Source organism: Pelophylax lessonae, assembly GCF_965119305.1.
Source record: "Pelophylax lessonae genome assembly, chromosome: 8".
Lineage (NCBI taxonomy): Eukaryota > Metazoa > Chordata > Amphibia > Anura > Ranidae > Pelophylax > Pelophylax lessonae.
In genome coordinates, this window is record NC_138775.1 from 30,023,645 (window position 1) to 30,047,750 (window position 24,106).

Genomic DNA, 24,106 nt, shown 5'->3' on the forward strand with positions numbered 1-24,106 from the left:
TTGATCTGGGAATTTCTATATTTTTGTTTTGCATTCGCCCTTCCATGTGCTTCTTGCAGTTAAGGCCAGTTGAGAGCCGGTTCACACTGAGGCAACACGACTTCGGGGGGGGGGGGGCCACCTGTGAAGTCGCGTGCACCGCGACTTCGGCGCGACTTGCAGGTACTTCACATAATGGAAGTCTATGCAAGTCGCTCCGAGGTCGCCCCAAAGTAGTACAGGACCCTTTTTCTAAGTCGGAGCGACTTGTGTCGCTCCTATTAGAACGGGTCCTGTGCTAATCAATGGACCGGGACCGACCGCGACTTGTCAGGCTGACAAGTGGCGGCAGTGTGAATGGGCTCTAAGGGTTTGGTCAGTTTCCATTTGTTTAATCCAGCAAATGTGCTTTGTTTTGTATTAAGCGATCGTTCTAGCACCACTTTAATAAAATGTTAACATGCAGCAGCCAGTAGCATCCACTGAGACAGTGTTGCTCATTAATTGGTTTGGTTACGCCTCACTGCACCGCATAGGCAGAGAAACCAAAGCCATTCTAAAGCCCATTTGTACCACAGCTGCAACAACTCAGCAGCTTCAATAGTTCTTCAGTTTCCCACCAGCAAAAATGTTTTACCAGTTTTCCAGTGTGGAAGGGGTAATAACTTATCAGGTATTAAATAATGCGTAATTACACACTGATGGCATTTGCACTTTTATTTGGCCAGGTGACAACTATAGCCAAAAAGGTATGGAAAAATATTAAAATGTAAGTTGTCACTTAATCAAGAGGTGAAGGAAGGTCTTCTAATTAGGACACCTGATCGTGACATCTAAAATATTTCCTGTATAGCAGAATACAGAAACAAAAAAAAACAAAAAAACAAAACAAAAAACAAAAACAGGGGTGTTTTTATGCCTCGTACACACGCAACGATTATCGGCCGACCGATCGTCCGACTTTTGTCCAGGGTGGTGTTTTGTTGGTTGGAATGTGCCTAGACTGCACACGAATTCTCAGCCAACAAAAATCTACTTCAGAAGTGATGTCATGTGCTGGTTTACTTTCCGTGTGATTTTTCTTCTGAGCATGCCCAGTCTTGATCAGATTTTTGTCTGCCGAAATCTGTACTGACTGACGAATAACCGGCCGTTGTGTAGACGGCCAACAAAAATTTTATAGCCTGCACACCAGATTTTTTTCGGCCGAAAAGTCGGAGTCGTTTGTCGAAAGCATCATACTAACAAGCCGAAAATCGGCCGAATGGACGTTGGCCGAAAATTCCCAGCCAATAATCGATGCGTGTGTACGAGGCTTTAGAAAGCGGTTATTTACCAACAGCAAGAATGAAAGTAGAAGTCATGGTCTTACCTTGCGCATACTTCTCATGACACTGAACTTCTGCGTGTCGATAAAGCTTTCCAGCATCACTCTGATCGCCATATTGACATCATCCTCTACAACATAGTCCCGCAGATGCATGCGTGCATGCGATTCCGCCATGCGAATCATGGATTCAATGTGTCGCACAGTGATGGGGATGCTGCCGGTGGCCTGTTGGAAAATAAGAGTTTATGAACAGGACTAGAAGGGGAAATTGGCATTACATAAGCCCAATCCACTTATTCCATACAAGTATGTTCATATAATGGTTAGAAACTGAGATAAGGATGTTTTTACACAAATGCCAAAGGCAGGCTGTTTAAAGCTCATTAAAAGAGAAAAATAAAACGGATGACAAAATAATGGGACTAAGCACCAAAGAAGCAATTGAATAGACAGCTCTAAGAGAATAACGCTCCATCTAACACTAGAAGAGAAATACAATTGCATCCCGTGCCCTCCTGCAACAGAATAGGGGAAGAGAGCGCCATCTAGTGGATACAGTAGCACAGCTGAATGACATTCCAACAATGGAAGGCTTCCTCAATGAATGCAAGTAGAAACGGTCAAATTTTCAAAGGAACAGAGCACCATCTAGTGGAAGCAAAGTAGTAAACAGTGTTGCTAATGTGGTTACATTAAAAATATTTTTTATTAGAGCTGCACGATTAAAAGCGAGAAAAAATAAAAATTGTGACCGAGTTCGGGGAGAAGATACACAGCTCGCTGTCACTAGAAGCGGCAGATCAGGAAAAGGCTACAGCTGTGGGAACATGTTCCACCCTAAAAACAGGTGAAACATGCTCCCAAAGGTGAACTTCTCATTTAAATTATGTACTCTTAACTCAAAAAAAAGCTGGGTTATACTTACTGATAACTCCTTTTCTAATAGTCTTCCAGGACAGCCCATGAGACGTTAGGCTCCTCCCCCAGGGACAGGAAACACATTCCAAAATTAAAATAAAAGGCGGTCCCTTAGTCCTCACCTTCAGTATTTCATGAGAACCACAGGACACCCTGTAAAACATATACATAGATATATAGACACATATCATACATTATACATAATACCAGATAGTTCGGGTGGGAATCCGGCTGTCCTGGAAGACTATTAGAAAAGGAGTTATCAGTAAGTATAACCCAGCTTTTCTCAAAGTCGTCTTCCAGGACAGCCCATGAGACGATGAGCAAGCACTTACCAGTCTAGGGAGGGACAACTGCCTGGAGCACCTTTCGACCAAACGCCTGTTCCTGAGAAGAGAGGAGGTCCAGGCGATAATGTCTAACAAAGGTCGAAAAGTTAGACCAGGTAGCCGCCTTACAGATTTGGTCTGGTGAGGCACCGGCCCTTTCAGCCCAAGACGTGGACAATGCTCTAGTAGAGTGTGCAGTAATGAAAGGTGGAGCCACCTTTTTCACTATATAGGCTTCTGTGATAGCCTGTTTGATCCATCTAGCTAAGGTTGCCTTAGAAGCTTTTTCCCCTTTATGGGAGCCGGAAAATTGTAAAAACAAAGTATCAGTCTTCCTGAAGGTTTTAGTCACCTCCAGGTATCTCAAGAGGGATCTTCTGACATCCAAACAGCTAAATTCTTTCTCTTTATTGTTGTTTGGGAAATTGCAAAAGGAAGGAAGGACTATGTCCTGAGTCCTATGAAAAGAAGAGACCCTTTTTGGCAAAAATCCTGGATCTGTTTTTAGCACAATCCTGTCATCAAAAATCATAAGAAAAGGTTCTCTGATTGAGAGAGCCTGTAATTCGCTAACTCTTCTAGCTGAAGTTATAGCTACTAAAAATAAGGTTTTTAGGGTGAGCATTTTTACTGATAGGTCTACCAAGGGTTCAAACGGACTGGTAACCAAGGCCTGGAGTACCAGGGATAGATACCAAGCTGGACACGTTTTAAGCACGGTTGGCTTTGTCCGGGCAATTGCTCTGAAAAAGGCATTCACATTTGGGTCTTCTCTAAGGGAAAACTGAAGAAAGACACTAAGGGCGGCAGCCTGTACCTTTAAAGTCCCTAAGGAGAGACCTTTGTCTATGCCTTCCTGAAAAAAATCCAAGATAGTTGGTATATCTGGGGAATGTCTCTGATTCTCCAACATCCAAAAATGAAATTTCTTCCAGATTTTAGCATACATTTTTCTAGTGACCGGCTTTCGACAGCTGGTCAATGTTTTGATGACTCTGTCTGAGAACCCCTGAGAGCCTAGTATTTGTTCCTCAGATACCAGGCCGTCAGGTTTAGGGTCCTGAGAAATGGATGGACCACCGGACCTTGTGTTAAGAGATCTGGTCTCCAAGGTAAGGTCATTGGAGGTTGCGCTGCCAACGCCTGAAGGCGTGCAAACCATGGCCTTTTGGGCCAGTATGGGGTTATCAGTATCATCTCTGTGTCTTCTAGGATGAATTTCTGAAGAACCTGTGGGATCAATCTGATCGGAGGAAATGCGTAACAGAGTCTGACTTTCCAGGGGTGGGCGAAAGCGTCTATGCCTAACGCCTGATCCCCTTGAGTTATGGAAAAGAATTTTTCTGTTTTCCTGTTTGCCTGGGAGGCAAATAGATCCACTACCGGTAGGCCCCATGAGGTTGTGATTTTGAGAAACACCTCTGGGTTGAGGGACCAATTGTCCTGGTTCATCTGGTGGCGGCTGAGATGGTCTGCCAGATAATTCTGCGTCCCTTTTAGGTGAATGGCCGAAATGGATGTTAGGTTCCGCTCGGCCCAGACAAAGATTTTCTGTGCAATGGTTTGTAGGCCCAGACTTCGAGTACCTCCCTGCTTGTTCAGGTACGCTACCGTTGCTATATTGTCTGACCTGATCTGTAGATGGCTCCCTTCTACCTCTACCTGAAAAAACTCCAAGGCCTTTTGGACCGCCATAAGTTCTTTTTGGTTTGATGAAGACTTCCTTTGTGCTGGGGACCATGTACCCTGCGCCCATCTGTCCTGCAGATATGCTCCCCATCCGGAAGCGCTTGCATCCGTGGTAATCCTCTGTGATACCTGGATGGTCCAGTTTAGCCCTCTTGATAGGTGAAGAGAGGATCTCCACCACCAAAGAGTCCTTTTTATCTTGGTGGGAATCCTTACTTTTTGTTCCAAGGAACTTGACTGCTCATCCCAATTCTGTAGAAAGAATTTTTGGAGTGGACGTTGTTGGAACCTTGCCCAGGGGACTGCTGGGAAACAGGAGGTCATCAAGCCTATCACTCTTGTGACATCCCTCAGAGAGACCCATAAGTTGGTCTGTAAAGAGGCAACCATCAGGTTCATTTTCTCCATCTTGCACTGAGGGAGGAAGATCATCTGATCCCGTGAGGAGATTTCGTAACCCAGGTAGGTCACTCTTTGTGAGGGTACCAGGCAAGACTTTTGTCTGTTGATTATCCAGCCTAGGGAAGTTAAGAATTCCTGAACTATGAGGAGGTCGGCTTCCAGTTTCTGGTATGATTCTGCCACTACCAAGATGTCGTCCAGGTAGGGGGTGATCATGATAGCTTTTAGCCTTAGAGGGGCTAGTGCTTCCCCTAGGACTTTGGTAAAAATCCGTGGGGCTGAGGACAGCCCGAAGGGCAGTGCCCTGAACTGGAAGTGCTTGACTTCCGGTCCTATCTTTACTGCTAGCCTCAGGAATTTCTGATAGGATGTGTGTATGGGGATGTGAAAATACGCATCTTTCAAATCTAGGGTTGCCATGAAACACCCTGGGAACAGTAGGTTCCCTATGGAGTATATTGATTCCATGCGAAAGCGTTTGTATGCTATTGAAAGGTTCAGATTGCGCAAGTTCAGGATCAGTCGATGACTTCCTGAGGGTTTTTGAATCACAAAGATGTGAGAATAAAACCCTGTTCCTTGTTCTTCTCTGGGGACTGGGATAATTACTTTTTGATCTAATAGGTCCCCTAACTGAAGACTCAAGGCGGAGGCCTTGACTGGATCCCTGGGAAGATTTGTGATCAGGATCCTTTCTGGAGGTTGAAGACAGAACTCCAGCCTGTGTCCTTGGCCTACTAGGTCCAGAATAAAAGGGCTGGAAGTAATCTTCTTCCACAGTGGGAGGAAGGCCCCTAATCTTCCTCCCACTCTGAGAAGGGAGTCATTGGGGCTGGTTGGGGCGTTTAGGAGGGTTAAACAGGATGTTACCCCTCCCCTTTCCTTTATGCCCCGTCCAATGTTTTTTGAAATTTTGCTGAGTTTCAAAAGACTTCTGCTGTTTGCCCCTGCCACGAAAATTCCTCTGAGCATAGGGGAATTTTTTCTTATCTGGGAATCCCTTCTTTTTATCCGCCGTACGCTCCAGGGCTTCTGTTAGGCCTGGGCCAAAAAGGTGGTCGCCTGTGAAGGGAAGACCACAAAGGCGAGATTTAGAAGTAACATCTCCCGACCATGTCTTGAGCCATAGGCTTCTTCTGGCCGTATTAGCTAAAGCTGAGGTCCTTGCTGCCATTCTTACAGCTTCAGCTGAAGAATCCGCCAGGAATCCTATTGCCTGGAATAAGAGTGGAAATGATTTATTAATCTGTTCCCTCGATGTTCCTGCAGTCAAGTGTGTTTGGATTTGAGATAGCCACAGCTCCAGGTGTCTGGCTATGCAGGTGGATGCCAGGGCTGGCTTTAAGCTCATAATGGAGGCTTCCCAGACCCTACGTAAAGAGGTATCTGTTCTCTTATCCATAGGGTCTTTTAGTGCTCCTGAATCCTCAAATGCCAAGTCAGTTCCTTTGGAGATTCTGGCAAGAGAGGCATCCAGCTTAGGGATTTTGTTCCAGGGCTGTTCCACACTTTCGTCAAATGGATACCTTCTTTTTAAGTTTCTTGGAAAAAAAGGCTTTTTATCGGGAGAATTCCATTCCTGTTTAATCACATCCAATAGTGAGCTATGCACAGGGAACACTCTAGCATGCTTTTTATGACTAGCGTACATTAAGTCATGCTTAGAGAGATGCACTTCTTCCTCCTCAATCTCTAGAGTGGTATAAACCGCTTTGAGTAGATCATCTACATCCTCCAGGCTCAGTTTAAAGTTGGAGCTATCATGGGAAACATTGCTTTTTGGTTCCTCTCCTGATCCTGATCCCTCTGCAGAAGAGTGGGAAGAAGAAACTTCCTCCTCCAAAACCAATGGGTCAATTAGGGATGGTGGAGCCTGAGCTGGGGTGGAAGGCTGGGCTGGTGCCTGCATCTTTTCAATGAGAGTCCTGAATGAACTAAATGTACTTTTTAGCTCATCTCTCACTGAGGACAGCATTTTCTGGGTAGAGACTGCAGAATCGTCTCTGACCAGTTTAGCTATGCATGCCCGGCACACTGCTTTGTTCCCAGAGGAACTCAATTTTTCTCCGCATACAGCACATTTCTTTTTGGGGGGCTGAGGTGGGTTATTGTCCTGAGCCTTGGCCTGGAAGATAAAAGACAAGGGAATTTAATTAGAGATACTTGTCCTCCTCCCACCTCCCATTTTTCCCCCTCCACCTTGTGGATAGAAAAGAGGGAGCGGTGCTGCTTAACCCCTGCCCCTAACGATAGAAAAGAGAGGGGGGAAGGGGAACGGAGTTCCTAACAGGTACCTGCAAATAGGGTGTCGTTCCCCCTTGCTTACCTGAGAGGTGCCGATGCCAGAGCCGACTTCCGCCGCCTGTGCGGTTGCTGCCGTGGTGTCCATCGCTCTGTATGGTGGTCCCAGCAACTGCTGTTTCCCCTAACATCGGTCGCCCATTTGAACTCTCTGTTCGCGCCTTCGGAAACTGGAACGAGGGTTTCCGGCGCCCGCGGATGCCGTCACTGCGCCGGAAGGGACACTGTCACTTCCCGTGAGGCCAGAGTGGATACGCTGAGTTCCGCCCCCTCCGTCTTTGGCGCCAACTTCAAAATTTCTTCCGAAGTTAGCGGTTCACGGGTACACAGCACTGCTGCTCCAAGGAACCGGCCGACCAACGGAGTGAACTCCCCAACGCTCCACCAGACAGCATCCGTAGTCCTGCCGAGAGGCTAGGAGAACAGGAGACAGCGGTCAGCCCCTATTGCGGCACTAAGGGGTACCGCTATGGGCCGAGGAGATGCATCTTTCCAAGTCTTTCCATGGACAGTCCAGGAGACCGGGAGCTTCAGTTCCAGGAACATGTTACCCCCTGTCCGGAGGAAACAAAAATACTGAAGGTGAGGACTAAGGGACCGCCTTTTATTTTAATTTTGGAATGTGTTTCCTGTCCCTGGGGGAGGAGCCTAACGTCTCATGGGCTGTCCTGGAAGACGACTTTGAGAAAAATTGTTTTGCCCTCAGCCTACTCAAAATTATTTTTTGCAACTGTGATCAGAATTTTCCTCCATGAACACACCATGTAGGTATGTAACCACCTTCTTGATGGATGAGATGGAATATGGGATTTGTAGTGTACATAGTGTACATAGTTGCAGTCATGTGCACTGCTCTAACATGCACTGAGTAGATTACAGTGACACAAATATATATATATATATATATATACACACACACACATACATCATGACTGAGGATATTTAGGAGAAAAAAAAAAAAGAAACATTACTTTGCCTAATGCCCCATTCTATCAGGATTAATCAGAGTTCCTTTTATACATTAACACTGATCAGCTGTGCTTAAAGCAGTCCATATAAAGAACTACAAAATGGTCACAATAGCAGTGACATCTTAATCAGATGCCATATTCTGAATATAGAAAGTGATCCACAGCCATTAGTTTAAGCCACTATATCCAGTGTATCATAAAAGTGAAGAGGCCACTGACCATAGACTCTTTCCTGAGGTCACTGTACATCTTGGCCACCTTGTCCTGGTCCATCTGGTTAAGCTTAGGGCGGACTTTTTCTTTAGCATACATAATGTATTTCTTCAGTACTTCCTGGGGAAGTGGATCCACCCCAAACGTGTTGGGTAGAACGATTTCTTCTGCATCTCCATTGGCCAGATCTTTGTTGCTTGGGTGATGCTTAATGTGGCTGCCAACCACAAACCGTGCCAACATTTCATCCTAAAATACAGATCACAAGTATAGCAATGACCACCCTCCTTGTAATACAATCAAGAAAAGCATATGGCAACAGCAAAATAGCCGCTCACAAAAAAAAAAACCAAACACAAAAAAAACAGTCTGCCTATGAACATATGACCTGAATGCCAAAACAGAGCAATTTGGCAATAGCTTTGTGAACTGCAGGTTTAGGAACCACATATATTACCTCTAATGTGTTTAGGCAAATGACTGGATTTTGCTGCTAGAAGTCCATTCTCAGCCATTAACCCACCAGCATATAATCCCAAAGCACTTCTAAGATAAAACTGAAAGCAATTTGTTGGTGAACACTAGTACCAAGATTTGTTTACAGCTTCGGATGGAGAAGGGAAAGGCCAACTGTCAGGTTTTCCCCCCCTATTTATATGAGTTCCCACGGTGATGGCAATTATATAAACTAACAACCTTTAATCATTGATTTTACATTTATTGCACAGTGCATCTGTATTATGCAGTATCTTTTATTGTTCATCATTATGAACGCCGACATTCCCTATGGTGCCACTCCTTATGCTTGACTTAATCACCTTACTGAAAGACATGGGTATTTTCTATCCATTGGGGAGATAATATCCATAGATATCCCATAATGGGTTAAATGCCGTAACGGTGATGATATGGTTAATTTATTGCAGCCAATTAAGTCTAGCATAAAGGCGGACACCTTGGATCATACCATCAGCTCTGAAGAAACCGACTGCTTGTCGGTGAAACGCGTCAGCGTTGGCGTTGTGGCATCTTACACTGTGTCCCCCTGTGCAGCATAGTCCATATTGCTTGCCATCTCTTTGGTCACTGTCAGCGGCTGTTCCCCTCACCAGGCACCCGGCGGATCATACCTACCGGAAGTGACGTCTTTCACTCATACCAGGAAGCAACTGGATCCTCTATGCCGTGGTAGCCGATAACCGGGTTGAACGCCGCTCCGGAGAAGACAGCGGACCGGTCTGCACAGCATAACAGGACTGGGACGGAGCTCTATACCTTCATGGATCCCACTTAGACCATAGCCGGACCGCATACCCCCACAACATCTGCAGGTAAAGCGGCCTTTACTGTTATACCAGTGGAACATTCCCCCATGTTGGCTGTACCTCAGTTTTCTATATGAGGACATCTTCATTTCATCGGTATATGCAGCAGCGGATCCGGAGCTTTACTGGACTCCAGCAGCCGAGTAGCACACTCCTCCATCAACTCCTTGTGACATATCCTCTGTCCCTTTTTTTGCAGTGAAGCTTACACCTTCCCTTTGAGAGGACTGCACGATTTCTTTGTGCCTCATGCATACACCTATACGGACACACTGTGAGGTTCATTAAGCACAAGTGAGCCATCGATTCTTATTACTTTACACAGGAGTACGCTCATTCACTGTGCCATCGGATGCATCCATAGAGGTCATTACATACCACCTGGCAAGTGTACCGACCATATGTTCGATACATGTCTGGTGGTATGTTAGGTCATACATGAGTTATTGGAACCACTATCTGGTTGTTATTTTCCAATTCACCTTAGGTGTATCTACAATTCCAGATTATCCATTGGTTTTCTTCTCATTTAACTATTGACATGCTCCAGTCCCATTCTTTACATGTGTTTCATGCCACTTTTTATTGTATGTTTTTTAACAGTGTCTAAGCAGTGTGTTCCTCCATTGCCTTGTATTGAGTTCCATTTTCGTATTTTCACAGGCATAAGTGCCTAAATAAAATTTAATTTTTTACACTATTTTTTGCTCGAGTATCCTTAGTTGGTTTTCCGTGGGAGTGCTCCATTTTGGGCCACCCCCACAATTTTTGTTTTTTCAGGTTTCAAGAGCTGTGTCCCGCTTTTGGAGAGCCCGATCCTCTCCAAATGACAGGTTGGATATACCCTCCCTTTTAGAGAAGCTTCCTCTCACTTCTGACGGTTTTCACCAGGGCCCTTTAGAAGAGCCTATTTATTCCAATGACATCTATGATTTAGATGATCTAAGCTACCTCCTACAACCCTATTAGACCAGATATTTTCTGATAGTTGCTCAACATGCGACAACCATTCCACACCAGCTAAAGTTTTGTAACAGGTTAATGAGCATTCCAGGCATAGTCTAAGTTTTTGGGAGTTTTGAAAGTCATTACCTGCACAGGATCCACTGTGTCCCTCACCACACACAGAATATCAAATCGAGACACGATGGGTTCTGTCAAGTCAACGTTCTCAGAGAAAGTCAGCGACGGGTCGTAACGTCCACCTGAAAGAAGAACATTCTCACTGAGCACCACTTTTTCAATATAGGTGCAGTTTTAAATAAGACAAAAATTAAAAAAACACAATACATTTTAATAGGTGTTAAGGGGATTACCAATTGGGTTAGCAGCAGCGATGATCGTGCAGCGTGCCTGGAGAGATGTGACAATGCCAGCCTTTGAGATGGAGATACTCTGCTGCTCCATAGCTTCATGGATACTGGTCCTGTCCTGATCATTCATCTACAAGAGACCACCACAGGTGAAAACACAGCAAAAACATTACCTTAAAGAGGAGTTTTAATCGTTTTTCACCTTCACGCATTAGGGCAGGGGTCCTCAAACTATAGCTTCGTACAGAGAGTATTGCTCACTTGCTGGAAGGTGGATGTTTGCTGCACGGTTCTTTACTTGCCCTCAATACTGATAAGATCTCCCATTGTTCTTGGGTTTCAGCTGTCTCCAATCAGCTTTCAGCTGATGGGCATATACAATTGGGAGTGTATCCGCATGAACCGTTTTCATTCAAAAGTCATCTATTACTTCCCTAAATGAGATATCCTGATGCAGCGATGAGAGCAATCCAGCAATATGTTTTTAATATTACTGGCAGGCATACACTAAGAGTCACACGACAGATTTTACCGCTATCTAAAGGTTCCCCTGAAGAAGGAGCTTAGACGTATGTCTTTGAAACGCGTTGGGCACTTACCTTCAATACAGCGGTGTTCTTCTGCCATATGACCAAATGTATTGTATATAGCTTGCCATAATCTTTTAAACTTTTTTTTGTAAATGAATTTCTTTCAATAAATTTATTACTATTTTTGTTAATTCTGATGAATTTATAGTTTATTTAAATCAATCCGAGCCTATAAAGTCCCACCCTAAGGGGAATTTCCATTGTAGTCTATAGCTTCGTACACACGCGTCGAAAATCGGCAGGGAATTTTCGTCCGACGACCGATCTGCCGAGTTTCGGCTTGTTAGTATGATGCTTCCGACAACCGACTTAGTACTTTTCGGCCGAAAAAAATCTGGTGTGCAGGCTATAAAATTTTTGTCTGCCGTCAAAACACGTCCGATTTTCGTGCAGTCAGTACAGATTTCGACAGGGAAAAAATCTAATGAGTAAGACTGGGCATGCTCAGTGAAGAACACAAAGAAAGCAACCCAACACATGACATCACTTCTGAAGTAGAATTTTGTCGTGTGGGAAAATTTGTGTGCAGTCTAGAGCACATTCCAACCAAAACACCACTCTGGACAAAAGACAGACGATCGGTCGGCCGATAATCGTTGCGTGTGTACTAGAGCTGCACGATTCTGGCCAAAATGAGAATCACGATTTTTTAGCTTGGAATAAAGATCACGATTCTCTGTGTAACAAAAAAAAAAAATTGGGATAACTTTACTGTTACGTTTTTTTTTTATTAAGTCTATTAATTGCGTTTGAAAGACTGCTGCGCAAATACAGCGACATAAAATATTACAACAATCGCCATTTTATTCTGTAGGGTCTCTGATAAAAAAATATATAAAATGTTTGGGGGTTCCAAGTACTTTTCTAGCAAAAAAAAAATGATTTTAACTTGCAAAGCAACAAGTGTCAGAAAAAGGTCTAGTCTTTAAGAGGTTAAACTACCTTTCTCCCTGGCAGAGGGAAGGAAAAGATACAATGTAATCATTTTGTTTATAGTTACTGGGAGACTTAGGCTCCATTCACACCTGGGCGTTTTCAGCTCCAAAAACGCTCAAAAGAAACGCTTCCAAAACGCCCAACAAGTAAAACCCCATTCATTTAAATGGCCCCTGTTCACATCTGAGCGTTTTGCAAAACGCCTGTAGCTGAAAAAAGTACATGAGCTTCTTTTTGGGCTGATTACCAGCGTTTTTGATAGAGGTCAATGAAAAACGCCTAAAAAAAAAAATCGCGGTAAAAAAAAAAAAGTGTGAATGCAGCCTTAATGCTGATAGGCGTTTGTTTGCAGGAGGCTTTTTTTTTTCCACAGCTGTTCTCTCTGCAGCCATGCAAAGAATCGAGCATATGTCAAGTTTAGATCGTCAGGGGGGGTGAATCGAGATCGCGATTTTCATACGATTAATCGTGCAGCTCTAGTGTGTACTAGGCTTTAGGCTCTCCAGCTGTTCAGGAACTACAATTCCCATCATGCCTGGTCAGGTCTGTGAATGTTAGAGTGTTACAATACCTCATGGGATGGTGTATTTCCACAACAGCTGGAGGGCAGTAGTTTGAGGATCTCTGCATTAGGGTGAAAAACCTTTTCTGCTTCACCTGCCCCCCCCAGTGAAGGTGGCACTGAAGAACCGGATTGTTTTCAGACTGCTCGAGGAAGCGGGGAAAACAACTGGGAGGGGGGTCACTTCTCCCTGCGAATCCCCTGCTGGGACCACTTATGTGAAAGAGGACCGCCAGCCACGTATAATACCGGGGTATTAGGACACACTAGTATTTAACGTCGTCAAAGTACCAGGATAAATAGGCGGCGGGCGATCTAGAAGTGGTTCAACATTGAAGGGTGGTAGAAGAGAACAAAAGCGCACTAACCTTGTCAAACTCATCGATTAGGCAAACGCCTCTGTCTGCCAGGACCAGAGCGCCGGCCTCCAGTGTCCACTCCTTAGAGACAGGGTGACGCTGGACGTAGGCCGTCAAACCCACAGCAGAAGCTCCCTGTCCGGTGGTAAAGACGGCTCTGCTGGATACTTTCTCTACATACTTCAGAAACTGGGATTTGGCTGTTCCTGGGTCACCGCACAACAAAACATTAATGTCTCCACGGACTTTGTGCTTGCCACCTATAAGTAAAAACAAGACGCATGAGCGACTGAAGTTGGAGGAAAATAAAAATCACACCACACCCTCACCTTGAAGTTTGATAATGAAATCTGAGGTTAAATAACCCACTATTCCAAAATGTTACCATTACTCCACCCATTCAGAATAGCAGACAAACTGGAATTCACTATAATGGAGTATTCTTTGGCTACATGTAGTAAACTTAGAGGGAATAGAATAACCCAAAGCAGACAGAATCTGTAGCAGCTGAGTATAGTAACCAGTCTGCTTTCTAGTCTCCGCTTGTTTGTTAAGCTTTGAAAATGTAAGTTAAAAGCCGACTGGTTGCCATTGACCAGCTTCTCCAGATTCTGACTACTCCAGTCTTTACAAAATTTCTCCCCAATGAAGTTAAGCAAGAAGTCCCTGCACACACACACCTGGGTTCTTTGCTTCTCCTCCAAACAATGCCAAAGCCAGGCCTCGCTTGATGTCCTCGTGTCCGTATATAGATGGAGCAATGCTGGCAAAGATCTGCAGGGAAACACTGATTAGCAACTGATGATTAAACATGGTAGAATAGCATGAAGTTCATGAGTAAACAAGCACTCACTTTCTCCCCGATACGTTCATCTTTGGAAAGTGCGACAATGGCTTTAACATCCTCGTCTGTCAGTTGTCCCACTGCGACTTTGTCATCTTTCTTGGTGATGTGGTTGGCAAGGATGACTGTAGCGAATACAGGGAAGCCGCTGGCTGTATTCAGGGATCCATCGTAATTATTGTGGTAGATTCCAGTCAGTTCCTGTCAAAAAAGCAAGCATATTTAAGAAAAAATGAACATGCAATCAAATACAGAGAAAGAAACACTCACCTTAAAGCAGTAATAAACCAAAAAAAAATCTGGGCAGTTTAAGTCATAATATGCATTGCATATTATGACACTTATCTGAAAACAAAGCCCTCCAGCGGCACGCTGTCACCGCTGAAGGCGCTTCCATCTTCACCCGGTCTCTTCAGGTTTCGGCAATATGAATGGCCGTGCTGGCAATAACTTCACTCCCGTGCATGGGTCACTTAACGGCACCGCTCTGGAGGAACCGTACAGGCATGCCGTTCCTTCGGAGCGTATGCGCCAGTGACGTCACCGGCTGCATCTGAAGTAATTATCTCCAAAACAGTGCACTTTTAGGATATATTTATAGTACCTAGGAAAGCCTTAATATAGGCTTACCTATAGGTGAACATACATGGGAGTTTACTCCCACTTTCACCACTTAAGGACTGGAAGGTTTTACCCCCCCCCCCCCCCCCTAATGACCAGGCCATTTTTTGCGATATGGCACTGTGTTACTTTAACTGACAATTGCGCAGTCGTGCAACAATTTAATTAAGATTGATGTCCTTTTTCCGCACAAATAGAGCTTTCTTTTGGTGGTATTTGATCACCTCTGCAGTTATTTTTGCGCTATAAACAAAAAGCGACAATTCTGGGGAAAAAAAATATATAATATCTATCTGCTACAAAAAAACATTACCAATAAAAAATATAATTTTTTATACATTTTCATCAATTTAGGCCACTATGTATTCTGCTACATATTTTTGTTAAAAAAAATAAAGTGTATAATGATTGTTTTGCGCAAAAGTTATTGCATCTACAAACTAGGGGATAGATTTGTCATTTTTATTTTATTTATTTTTTTAAATATTGGCAGCGATCAGCGACTTTTAGCAGGACTGCGACTCAGATCGGACACCTGATACTTGGTGGGGGGTGACATTACTACAGTAATCAGTGCTAAAAATATGCAGTTACTATACTGTTGACACTGGCAGGAAAGGGGTTAACACCAGGGGCAATCAAAGGTGTAAGTGTGCTCCTCGGGAGTGCTTTCTAACTGTATGGGGAATTGATTCACTGGATGAACACAGACCTGTGTTCTTAAATAGGAGGAACACAGAATTCCTGTATTCATCTCGGACAGCGGTCTGTCTTGTTTACATAGGCAGACTGCCATTCTGTCTCCATGGGGAGCGATCGCGGGTGGCATGTTCATGCCCCCACTAGCTATTACACAAAGCGACGTACAGGTATGTCGTTTCACGTAATAGAGCCAACCTACCACTGTAAAACTGCAGCGGCTGGTTGGCAAGTGGTTAAAGCCCTTATAAATCAGCAATTTTGGTGCTTTTAGTAAGTGTAGCAAGAGTTAATCTGTAAGGTCTTCAATGCTGCCTGTTGTGCTATAGAAATGCCTCCACTCCTGCCCTAGTGACCTTTCATACAGTTTCAATAAAAACAAAGTAAAATCCCTTTATAAACTATAGCAATAAGGACAGGATGCTCAAGATCCATCTTTGAGAGCTGCATCACATACAACAAAATTCTGGTAAAAAAAAAAAGTCCCCCTAATAGCTACACAAGGTCACCCACAGACGTCTGAGGCCTTAGAAGTATCACAAGAATTCTTGGCGTGCCACCATGGATGTTCTCTAAGAGAAATAATGTGAGCAGTTATTTTCCCCAACAACCACACTACAGACATTCAATACAGGGTTCTGTACAGCGTTTTTTTTATCTTTTACCAGCTTTGTCAGCTTTTTTATTTAATAAACTCAATTTAATGGTACTGCACCATTCTGAGCCTGTCCTTTTTGTTCCCTGAATTGCATCTGGAGAAACCGTGAGGAACCCGCTCACCCCACTTGGGGGGATTCCGGTCGAGAGGGATAGGAGCCCAGCAGTTACCATCATTCTGACCGGGAGGGTCACCAAAGCATTACTGGTCTCTTTGCCGTAAGGTAGTTGAGACCCACCTTATCTGGTGAGTTTACATCCTACCCTTAATACTCGCATGATTGGATATCCTGGTCCATTGGAGGATCCAGCACCAAGCACCTGCACTTTTTTTCCTTTTTGGCACTTTTTTGGAATACCCATCACTGAGTCACCTATGAACTATTTTGAATTTCACTCAGCACTTTGTTACTGTGAATTGTTGGACTTGATTTTGGCACATTAACTATTTAATCTTATTATCCTTTATGATATCTATGTTTTAGGGGTACAGCCCTTTTTAAAGTTTGAGATTTTTAGAAAATATTATATTGCATACCTACTCCTATAGCTCCCTGGACACACCAGCAAGCGCTAGATCATCTCATCTAGTTTGGGATTTCCTACACATTTACTTATATATAGCAGCTGCTCATCCAATACATTTATTTTATAAAGTAGCCACATTGCCTATCTGATCAGGCACTCCTAAGCGCGAGGAATATATTCGACTGAATATATACATTTGCAACCACTTAGATGTCACTCACTATCTCATCTCCAGGTTTGCAGCTGTCCACCAAGTCCGCCAGAAGAATGGCATCCTTCGAGCGAGGAAGACGCCCAGCAGCCACTTTTCCAGGGCTTTCCTGAATGGTTACTCGCTGGTAGTTCTGGTACACGGTCTGTAAAATGAACAAAATATTAACTAGGAACCCATTTTGGAACAAGCATAACTTGTTTTAAAATACATGATTTGCCAAGATATGTCTGCACATAGGATATGCTAAAGTTGCCACAGTACCACGCTCAAATATGCATACAACTATTGCTAAATCGTGGCCAGTCAGTAAAAAAAAAAATAAAAAATAAAACAAACCTCCTCCATGTTTATTTCGAACGGTCCAAGGGACTGACACTCGGGACAGGAACCTGGCTTCACCTCCTGGTTCTGAGACTGGAAGAATGGACCCAAGATAAAGCTACACTTGTTACAGTTGTATTTCACCATGCTGAGCTGCGGCAAGACACCAGTGCAGCTGGTCACAACTCCGCTGGTCCGGATCAGCTGGTTTAGATGTAACTGCCTGTTAACCAAAACAGAAATGTTTTTTTGCCTTAAAAGCTATAAAAAAAAAAAAAAAAAAACAACCGTCCCTCTAAAACAGGGGTCTTCAAACTATGGCCCTCCAGTTGTTCAGGAACTACAATTCCCATCATGCCTAGTTATGTCTGTGAATGTCAGAGTTTTACAATGCCTCGTGGAAAGTGTAGCTCCGCAACAGCTGGAGGGCCGTAGTTTGAGCATCCCTGCTCTAGAACAACCGACCCCGCTACCCTATTAAAGTCGAACCTGCCCAGATCCCATATAAAGAAAACGAATACATGCACCGTTTTTAAACACATCTCTTTGCTGCATTTAATTTTCATTTTTATTTCCAGGATCTCACCTGAGAGACCTTAGCTCTTCTACCAGAGGGAGATGAGAAATGCGGACATGTATCTCACGGGCGATGCGGTCATACTTTGGATACATAACCAAAACCACCTCCTTGGCGGCTTCATCAAAGATCTTCAACATTTCTGCAGGTGCTTCTGGGAGGAAGTAGGCCAAAACGTGCTCCCGGGCAGCCAGATCTTCATAGTTCACCACAAGGCTCTCTTTATTGTCTGCAAGAAGAAAACATGTCACCGGTAAGAATTCTTACATTTGCTGCGTTAACCTTTAACAGATGCAAATTAGCGAAAATGAGTGCATGCCGCGCACTTGCAAGTCCCACAGGCTTGCCTATTCCAAGACTAAACTTGGCAGAAATTTGCCTCTGGCACATGAAGCAGGAACCTATTTGCTGCAAGCAATCTCATGTCACAAGCAGTCTGCCATTAAGAGCAAAGTGACAGTGCCTGTATAAATTTATGCCAAAACCTGATAAGTCTTCTGCAACTTGTTGGTCAAGCCAGTCAATTCTGCATAATGGATGTGATGTATTCACAATACAAGCCATACCTTTGCACATATCACTGATCTTCTCTTTGAAGACATTGTGCCCATGCTCATCAACATGGGTTCTCAGAAAGTTCTTGAAGCGGTGGAAGATCTCCAGGCGTGTAGCAGCCATAGACACCCACTCTCTAACACTGTAGCCCTTCATGTCTTCTAGATTCTCAATGCTTTCAATCATTTCTTCATCCTCATCCGCAGCCCCCTCTGCAGCACGCTCGGCCAGTCGCCTCTTGCGCGCAGGGCGGTCTTCCTCCTCATCGTCGCTGTCTAAAAAACAAAGTCAACAAATTCGATACACAAGTCTGAAGGTTGTCCTTGAATTATTACCATTAGTCAAGATATACACAGTGCCAACAGTTTGAGAAGCACTTTCCAAAATAAAAAAGGGGGACAATACAGTCATGCCTTAGCAGTGTTCATAAATTTCTGACCTATTTCAGTCCCTTGTGCCGTGACAGTTACATAGTCAGGTTGAAAAGGCTCAAGCCCAAAAAAAAACGCCCTACCTCACACACAATCCCATATATGCAATCTTTCACCCACAGTTAAGCCAGAGGAAGGCAAAAAAAAAAACCTCAGTAAAGCATGATTCAAAATTTCCCTGAGAGGCAATCCGATATTCCCTAGATCAACTTGAAGCCCCGTACACACGTAGCGATCATCGGCTGAACGATCGGCCGTCTTTTGTCCAGGGCTGTCGTGTCTGTTGAAAACTGCAAAAGACTGCACACGAATTTTGTCGGCCAACAGCCGACTGCAGAAGTGATGTCATGTGATTGTTAACTTTCCCTGTGTTTTTTCTTTTCTGAGCATGCCCAGTCTTGCTCATCTGCTGTCTGTCGGCCGAAATCTGTACTGACTGGCAAACAATCGGCCAACAAAAATTTTAATGCTTGCACGACAGATTCTGTTCAGCCGAAAATGCGCTGCCCGCAGCATCATACTAACAAGCCTACAATCGGCCGTCGGCTGAATATTTACGGCCGACAATCGGTACGTGTGTACGGGGCTTAACCCTACTACAACGTTGCAATAGTGCAGCCTGATAACTGGGATGATGGAGAAAACGGTTCCTCCTGCCTGCAGCAAACAGACATCTCAGCCTAGGCAGCATCACTGAAAAGGAGCTCAGAACAGCTTGTTAATGAAAGCTACAGCATTTTAAAGAGGAGGTAAACCCTCCTCTGACACTTTTCTCTATAGGCAAGTCTGTGATGAGGCTTACCTATAGGTACTGTAAATATCTCCTAAACATCTACCGTTTAGGAGATATTTACCTTGCATGCAGCCAGTGACGTCACTGGCGCATGCGCTCTGAAGGAACGGCCGCTGGTGCCGTTCCTTCAGAGCTCCGTGCCGTGACTGTCGGCTCCCGCACACGTGCGCGGGAGTGATGTCACCGCGGCTCCGGCCAATCAGATGGCCGGATGCCGCGATCCCGGAAGACGGGCTACTGAACATGTCGCCCGTCAAACAGGTAAGTGGATGGCACTGCGGGGGCTCGTTCTAAGGTAAGTATTTCATAATGAGCTAGTATGCGATGCATACTAGCTCATTATGCGTTTCTCTTTCAGGGTGAAAAAACAAAAAACAAAATTGGTTTTACAACCTCTTTAAAATGTTGCTGTATATTCTAATAATTTAAGAAATGTTCCCTATAGAGTTGTTTAAGTACTTAAAAATGGCACCCTAACTCAACCTATTTGTACTCCTCTCTATCCCTTCCCCCGCATAAAACTGCAGGATTTTCAGGAGACAAAAAGATCTAAAGAATGGTTTCACCGTGTAGATGAACTGGGACCAAAAGCCCACATATTTGCCTTGAATAAAAACGGGTAACGTTACTAGTCATGGAGCTTGAAACTACCATTTCAGGAGTAGGAGAGTTCAGCGAGAGGGAACTTTCATAGCCTTCCATTAGAGATGAGCAGAGATGGTCCTCTATGGAGGACCCAACTGCAACACCAAGCTTCTGTGGATTCTTAAACAGGACGCCAACCACCAGGACATTTTGGATTGGTCCCATGTATAGTAGCTTATGAAAACCAACAAAATACTTACCATAGAGGAGCCCTCTGCGCATTCGGCCCATATCGCGTCCCGTCTCTCGGTCCCGCATTCTCATAGCCTGCTCTGCGGCATCCCTCTGGCTAGCAGTCAGCTCCTCAGCATCTTCATCGTCCAAGCCTTCAGCTTCATAAACATCCAGCTCAGAGATGGGACGGTAATCCCTAAACACACGAACAAAAAGGGAGTTGAGAAAACTGGATAACAGACCACTAGCTACGGACATACAGAAGCATGAAGGTCTGAATGATCCGGGAGGCAATTCGATTCGCCCTCATCCACATTACAAGAATTGTGTCACCATGCACAACAGATCTCAGTCACTACGACAACCAATAAAAGCTCCAAACCTCTCCATCCCGTCACCGATGAGCTCTTCTCCATCTTCCTCCTCGACAGGAAGAACCTCATCCCCAAGGAGATTGTCTGACTCGTCCTCAAAGGGAGGGAGGTCCCGGCCAGGGCTGGACGTGAGCGCATCTCCGCGCCTTGATCCCGAACGGGGACTGGTTGCGATAACAAATGACTCTGAAGAATCCTGAAACAACAAAACAGGTCAGCACAACTGCTCAACAAAAAGCCTCCTGCCAATTAGGGGTTAAACAGGTTATAAGTTTAAAAAATAAATCAAGCATCTCTTAACTGGGTCATTGTTGGTGTATTTTGGAGAGGGTTTATGGAGTGGTTCTTTGAAAAGAAGTCACTGGATTAAAGTAGAACTATAGGCAAAACTTTTTTACCCCCCATTTTGGATGGAGTAAGGGAGGGTTATAACTAGTCTTTTTTTTGCCATCTGTGTCCAATTGCAGAGATTTCCCTTCACTTCCTATCCCATAGCCAAACTGGAAATCCCTGCAAAATAACGGAAATTCTTTGGAGACACCCCCCCCCCCCCCCCCAGGTCACCAGAACTAGTATCCCAATTGGAAGATTTTCCCTCTATTACTTTTCCAGGGACAACCCCAAATGTGGGATTTACTTTGACTTTCAATGAGAATGGTAAGCGGGACACAAGGGGTGAATCTCCCTAACAGGGGCACAGACAGCAATAAAAGCTGACAGAGGTTCTAATCCATCTTCACTTTATACATTACCCACTTCAATACTGGGCACTATAACCCCCTTCCTTCCCAGGTCAATTTTCAGCGCTGTTGCACTTTGAATGGTTGCGGTCATGCAACACTGTACTCGTATGCAGACCCATCAAGGATGCCAACCAGTGCCCACTCATCAGTGCCCATCAGTGAAGGAGAAAACTTACTTTGAAAGTTTTATTAGTTCCTTACAAAGTGTTAACAGAAAAACTTTTTTTTCCAAAATGTTCGGTCTTTTATTTGTTTAGCAAAAAATAAACCCAGTGGTGATCGAGTACCACCAAAAGGAAGCTCTATTTGTGGGGGGGAAAAAATTAAAAAAATGTTTTTGGGTACAGTGTTGCGAGCAATTGTCATTCAAAATGTGACAGAGATAAAAGCTGAAAACTGGCCTGTGCAGGAAGGGGGTAAAAAGTGCCCAGTAAGCAAGTGGTTAAATTTAAGCCAAACTCCAGCTCACACTTTAGAATCGGGTACAGTAAACAATTTTGTTCCTTTGGGGATAAAGATTTTTACATAAAAGCCGATCGCTTTAAGCACCAGTCAGTGGTAAATGGTTTGTTTCAACCCTTTAACTGGTACATCTATTGGAGAAGCTTGTTCTGTTAAAGCGGCGTTCCACCCAAAAGTGGAACTTCTGCTGATCTGCTTCTTCTCCCACCCGGTGCCACATCTGGCACCTCTCAAGGTGTGTGTGGGGGGGGTACCTGTTTTTGACAGGCACCCTTCCCCACTTCCAGGAGACAGTGCCGTTCCTCAGAACTTCGCCCCCTCCTCCTCCTCCTTCCCCCACCGCCAGGCCAATTAGAAGTGAAGCCGGGTTTGCTAATGTGCAGCAGGGAACCAGCTGTGAAGCCAACGGGCAAACCAATTTGAAAATTCGACTAGGGTGCCAACATTGCAGGATCCCTGGACAGGTAAGCGTCTATTATACAGGATTTATATAGCGCCAACAGTTTGTGCAGCGCTTTACAATAAGAGCAGACAGTGCAGTTACAATACAAGAGGAATCTGAGGGCTCTGCTCATTGCAGCTTATATATTAAAAGTCAGCAGCTGCAGACTTAATTTTTGTTCCCTAGCTACACTGCAGAAACTTACTGGCTGGATCACCATGTAAAAACACATGCAATTAAAACAAATTTGTCAATTTCCCCATCCGGGGGGGGGGGGGGGGGGGGCCTTACCCTTCAGAAGACAATGATTATTGCTAGCAGCTCTACCAGCTTCTAGTGTATGTAAAATCCAGTAGGCCCCTTTCACACAGGCTTTCTGATCCGGTCCGCCCGTCAGATTTTCAGGCGGACCTGATCGGATGCTCTATGCACCTCTATGAGGTGGCGGATGTCAGCGGTGACATCTCCATTGACAACCGCTGCTACCCGATCCTGTCCGTGAAATCCAGACAGATGGAAACCTTATTTTCCATCCACCTGGAGGATCGGATAAGATCGGACAAAAAAGGACAGGCGGTCCATTCTCATCCGATCTCCCATAGAGGAGAGCGGGGATCTGACAGGGCAGTTTCTGCAAAGTAAGCGGAGACGGCGCTGTCATCCACCTGCTCAGCGGATCGATCCCCGCTGAGCAAAACGGAGTCGCACACTTGTGCGATGCAGGAAGGCTGCGAATCCGCAGCCTGTTCCCGCATTGCAAATGCACATCTCGCAGTTCACACTGCCATATGCGATACGCAGGGGGTGTCAATTAAATGTTAACGACACCCCCAGTTTGATCACATATCGCAGTGCGATCTGAAAGTTCGCACAGGATCGGATCACACAAGTGTGAACCACTGTGCTATCCGATCCTGATGCGGCTGGTGCGTGTTTGGTGCGGATACAGTGCGAATTCAGCCATACAAAGTGTATGGCTGAAGTCGCATCCACACATCCGATCGCATGCAATGAAGGAGCAGTGCGCTCCGAATTACATGCGATCGCCACACTCGCAATAATGTGAACCGGCCCTAAAAGGACCCATAGGCTGGTTGCACTCAAGTCGATCGCTCATCTTCAGCCTGCTCATAGATTGTTTGAACCCCAGCCAATTCCTACTGAACCGGCCAAGATTCAAACAGTCTATGGCTGGCCTTAGGCCCAAAGTTATTTTTTTTCTGCTAATGATTGCATGCATGAGATTTTCACATGATCCACGTGACGTGCAAAGGACGGTTTATTCACTTGATTGCGTGTTTATTGCGCTAAAGAAAATCCTGCTCCATTTTACACGATTTTGGAAGGCGTTCTGTCACACAATGGCAACCAGACACGTGTCACGCAATTTGGAATCACAGCGATTCTGCAAACAATTCCAAATCGCTTCATGTGAATGGGACCCAACGCATCCCCAGCCTGCGCAGTGCTGTGTGTAAAAAATACAAAATATAGAGATATATATATATATATATATATATATATATATATATATATATATCTCAATCTTAGGAGTTATCAAAACATATAGACTAAGGACACCAAGAGCACGTGAAAGAACTCCAGATGTAAGCAGGAACACCGCATAGAGAACAATGAGCCTCTCCAGGTTAGGTCCCATGCTGGCTGTCAGGCATGCTGGGACTTGCAGTACTCCTGTCCCTGGGACCCCACTCTATCCCTACCACACACACTGTAACCTGCCCCTAGGAAAGCTCCGATCACCGCACTCACCGCCATGCTGCTGCTCTATCCGCTCACACAAGATCC

General features: G+C 44.7%; 1 protein-coding gene across 1 annotated transcript in view; it reads right to left on the bottom strand.

Annotated features, from left to right (window-relative positions):
- The window catches only part of MCM2 (minichromosome maintenance complex component 2), a 29,429-nt gene extending 5,323 nt beyond the window's left edge, over positions 1–24,106 (bottom strand). Inside the window, exons 1-14 of the mRNA XM_082264837.1 lie at positions 24,071–24,106; positions 20,659–20,846; positions 20,303–20,472; positions 18,245–18,508; positions 17,688–17,907; positions 17,117–17,324; positions 16,788–16,922; positions 14,071–14,262; positions 13,898–13,991; positions 13,227–13,477; positions 10,774–10,900; positions 10,550–10,662; positions 8,139–8,381; positions 1,352–1,534 (exon numbers count right to left, since the gene is read on the bottom strand). Coding sequence (XP_082120963.1) covers positions 1,352–1,534; positions 8,139–8,381; positions 10,550–10,662; positions 10,774–10,900; positions 13,227–13,477; positions 13,898–13,991; positions 14,071–14,262; positions 16,788–16,922; positions 17,117–17,324; positions 17,688–17,907; positions 18,245–18,508; positions 20,303–20,472; positions 20,659–20,846; positions 24,071–24,076 — 2,394 coding nt within the window. The 5' untranslated portion in view covers positions 24,077–24,106. The remainder of the gene's footprint in view (positions 1–1,351; positions 1,535–8,138; positions 8,382–10,549; positions 10,663–10,773; positions 10,901–13,226; positions 13,478–13,897; positions 13,992–14,070; positions 14,263–16,787; positions 16,923–17,116; positions 17,325–17,687; positions 17,908–18,244; positions 18,509–20,302; positions 20,473–20,658; positions 20,847–24,070) is intronic.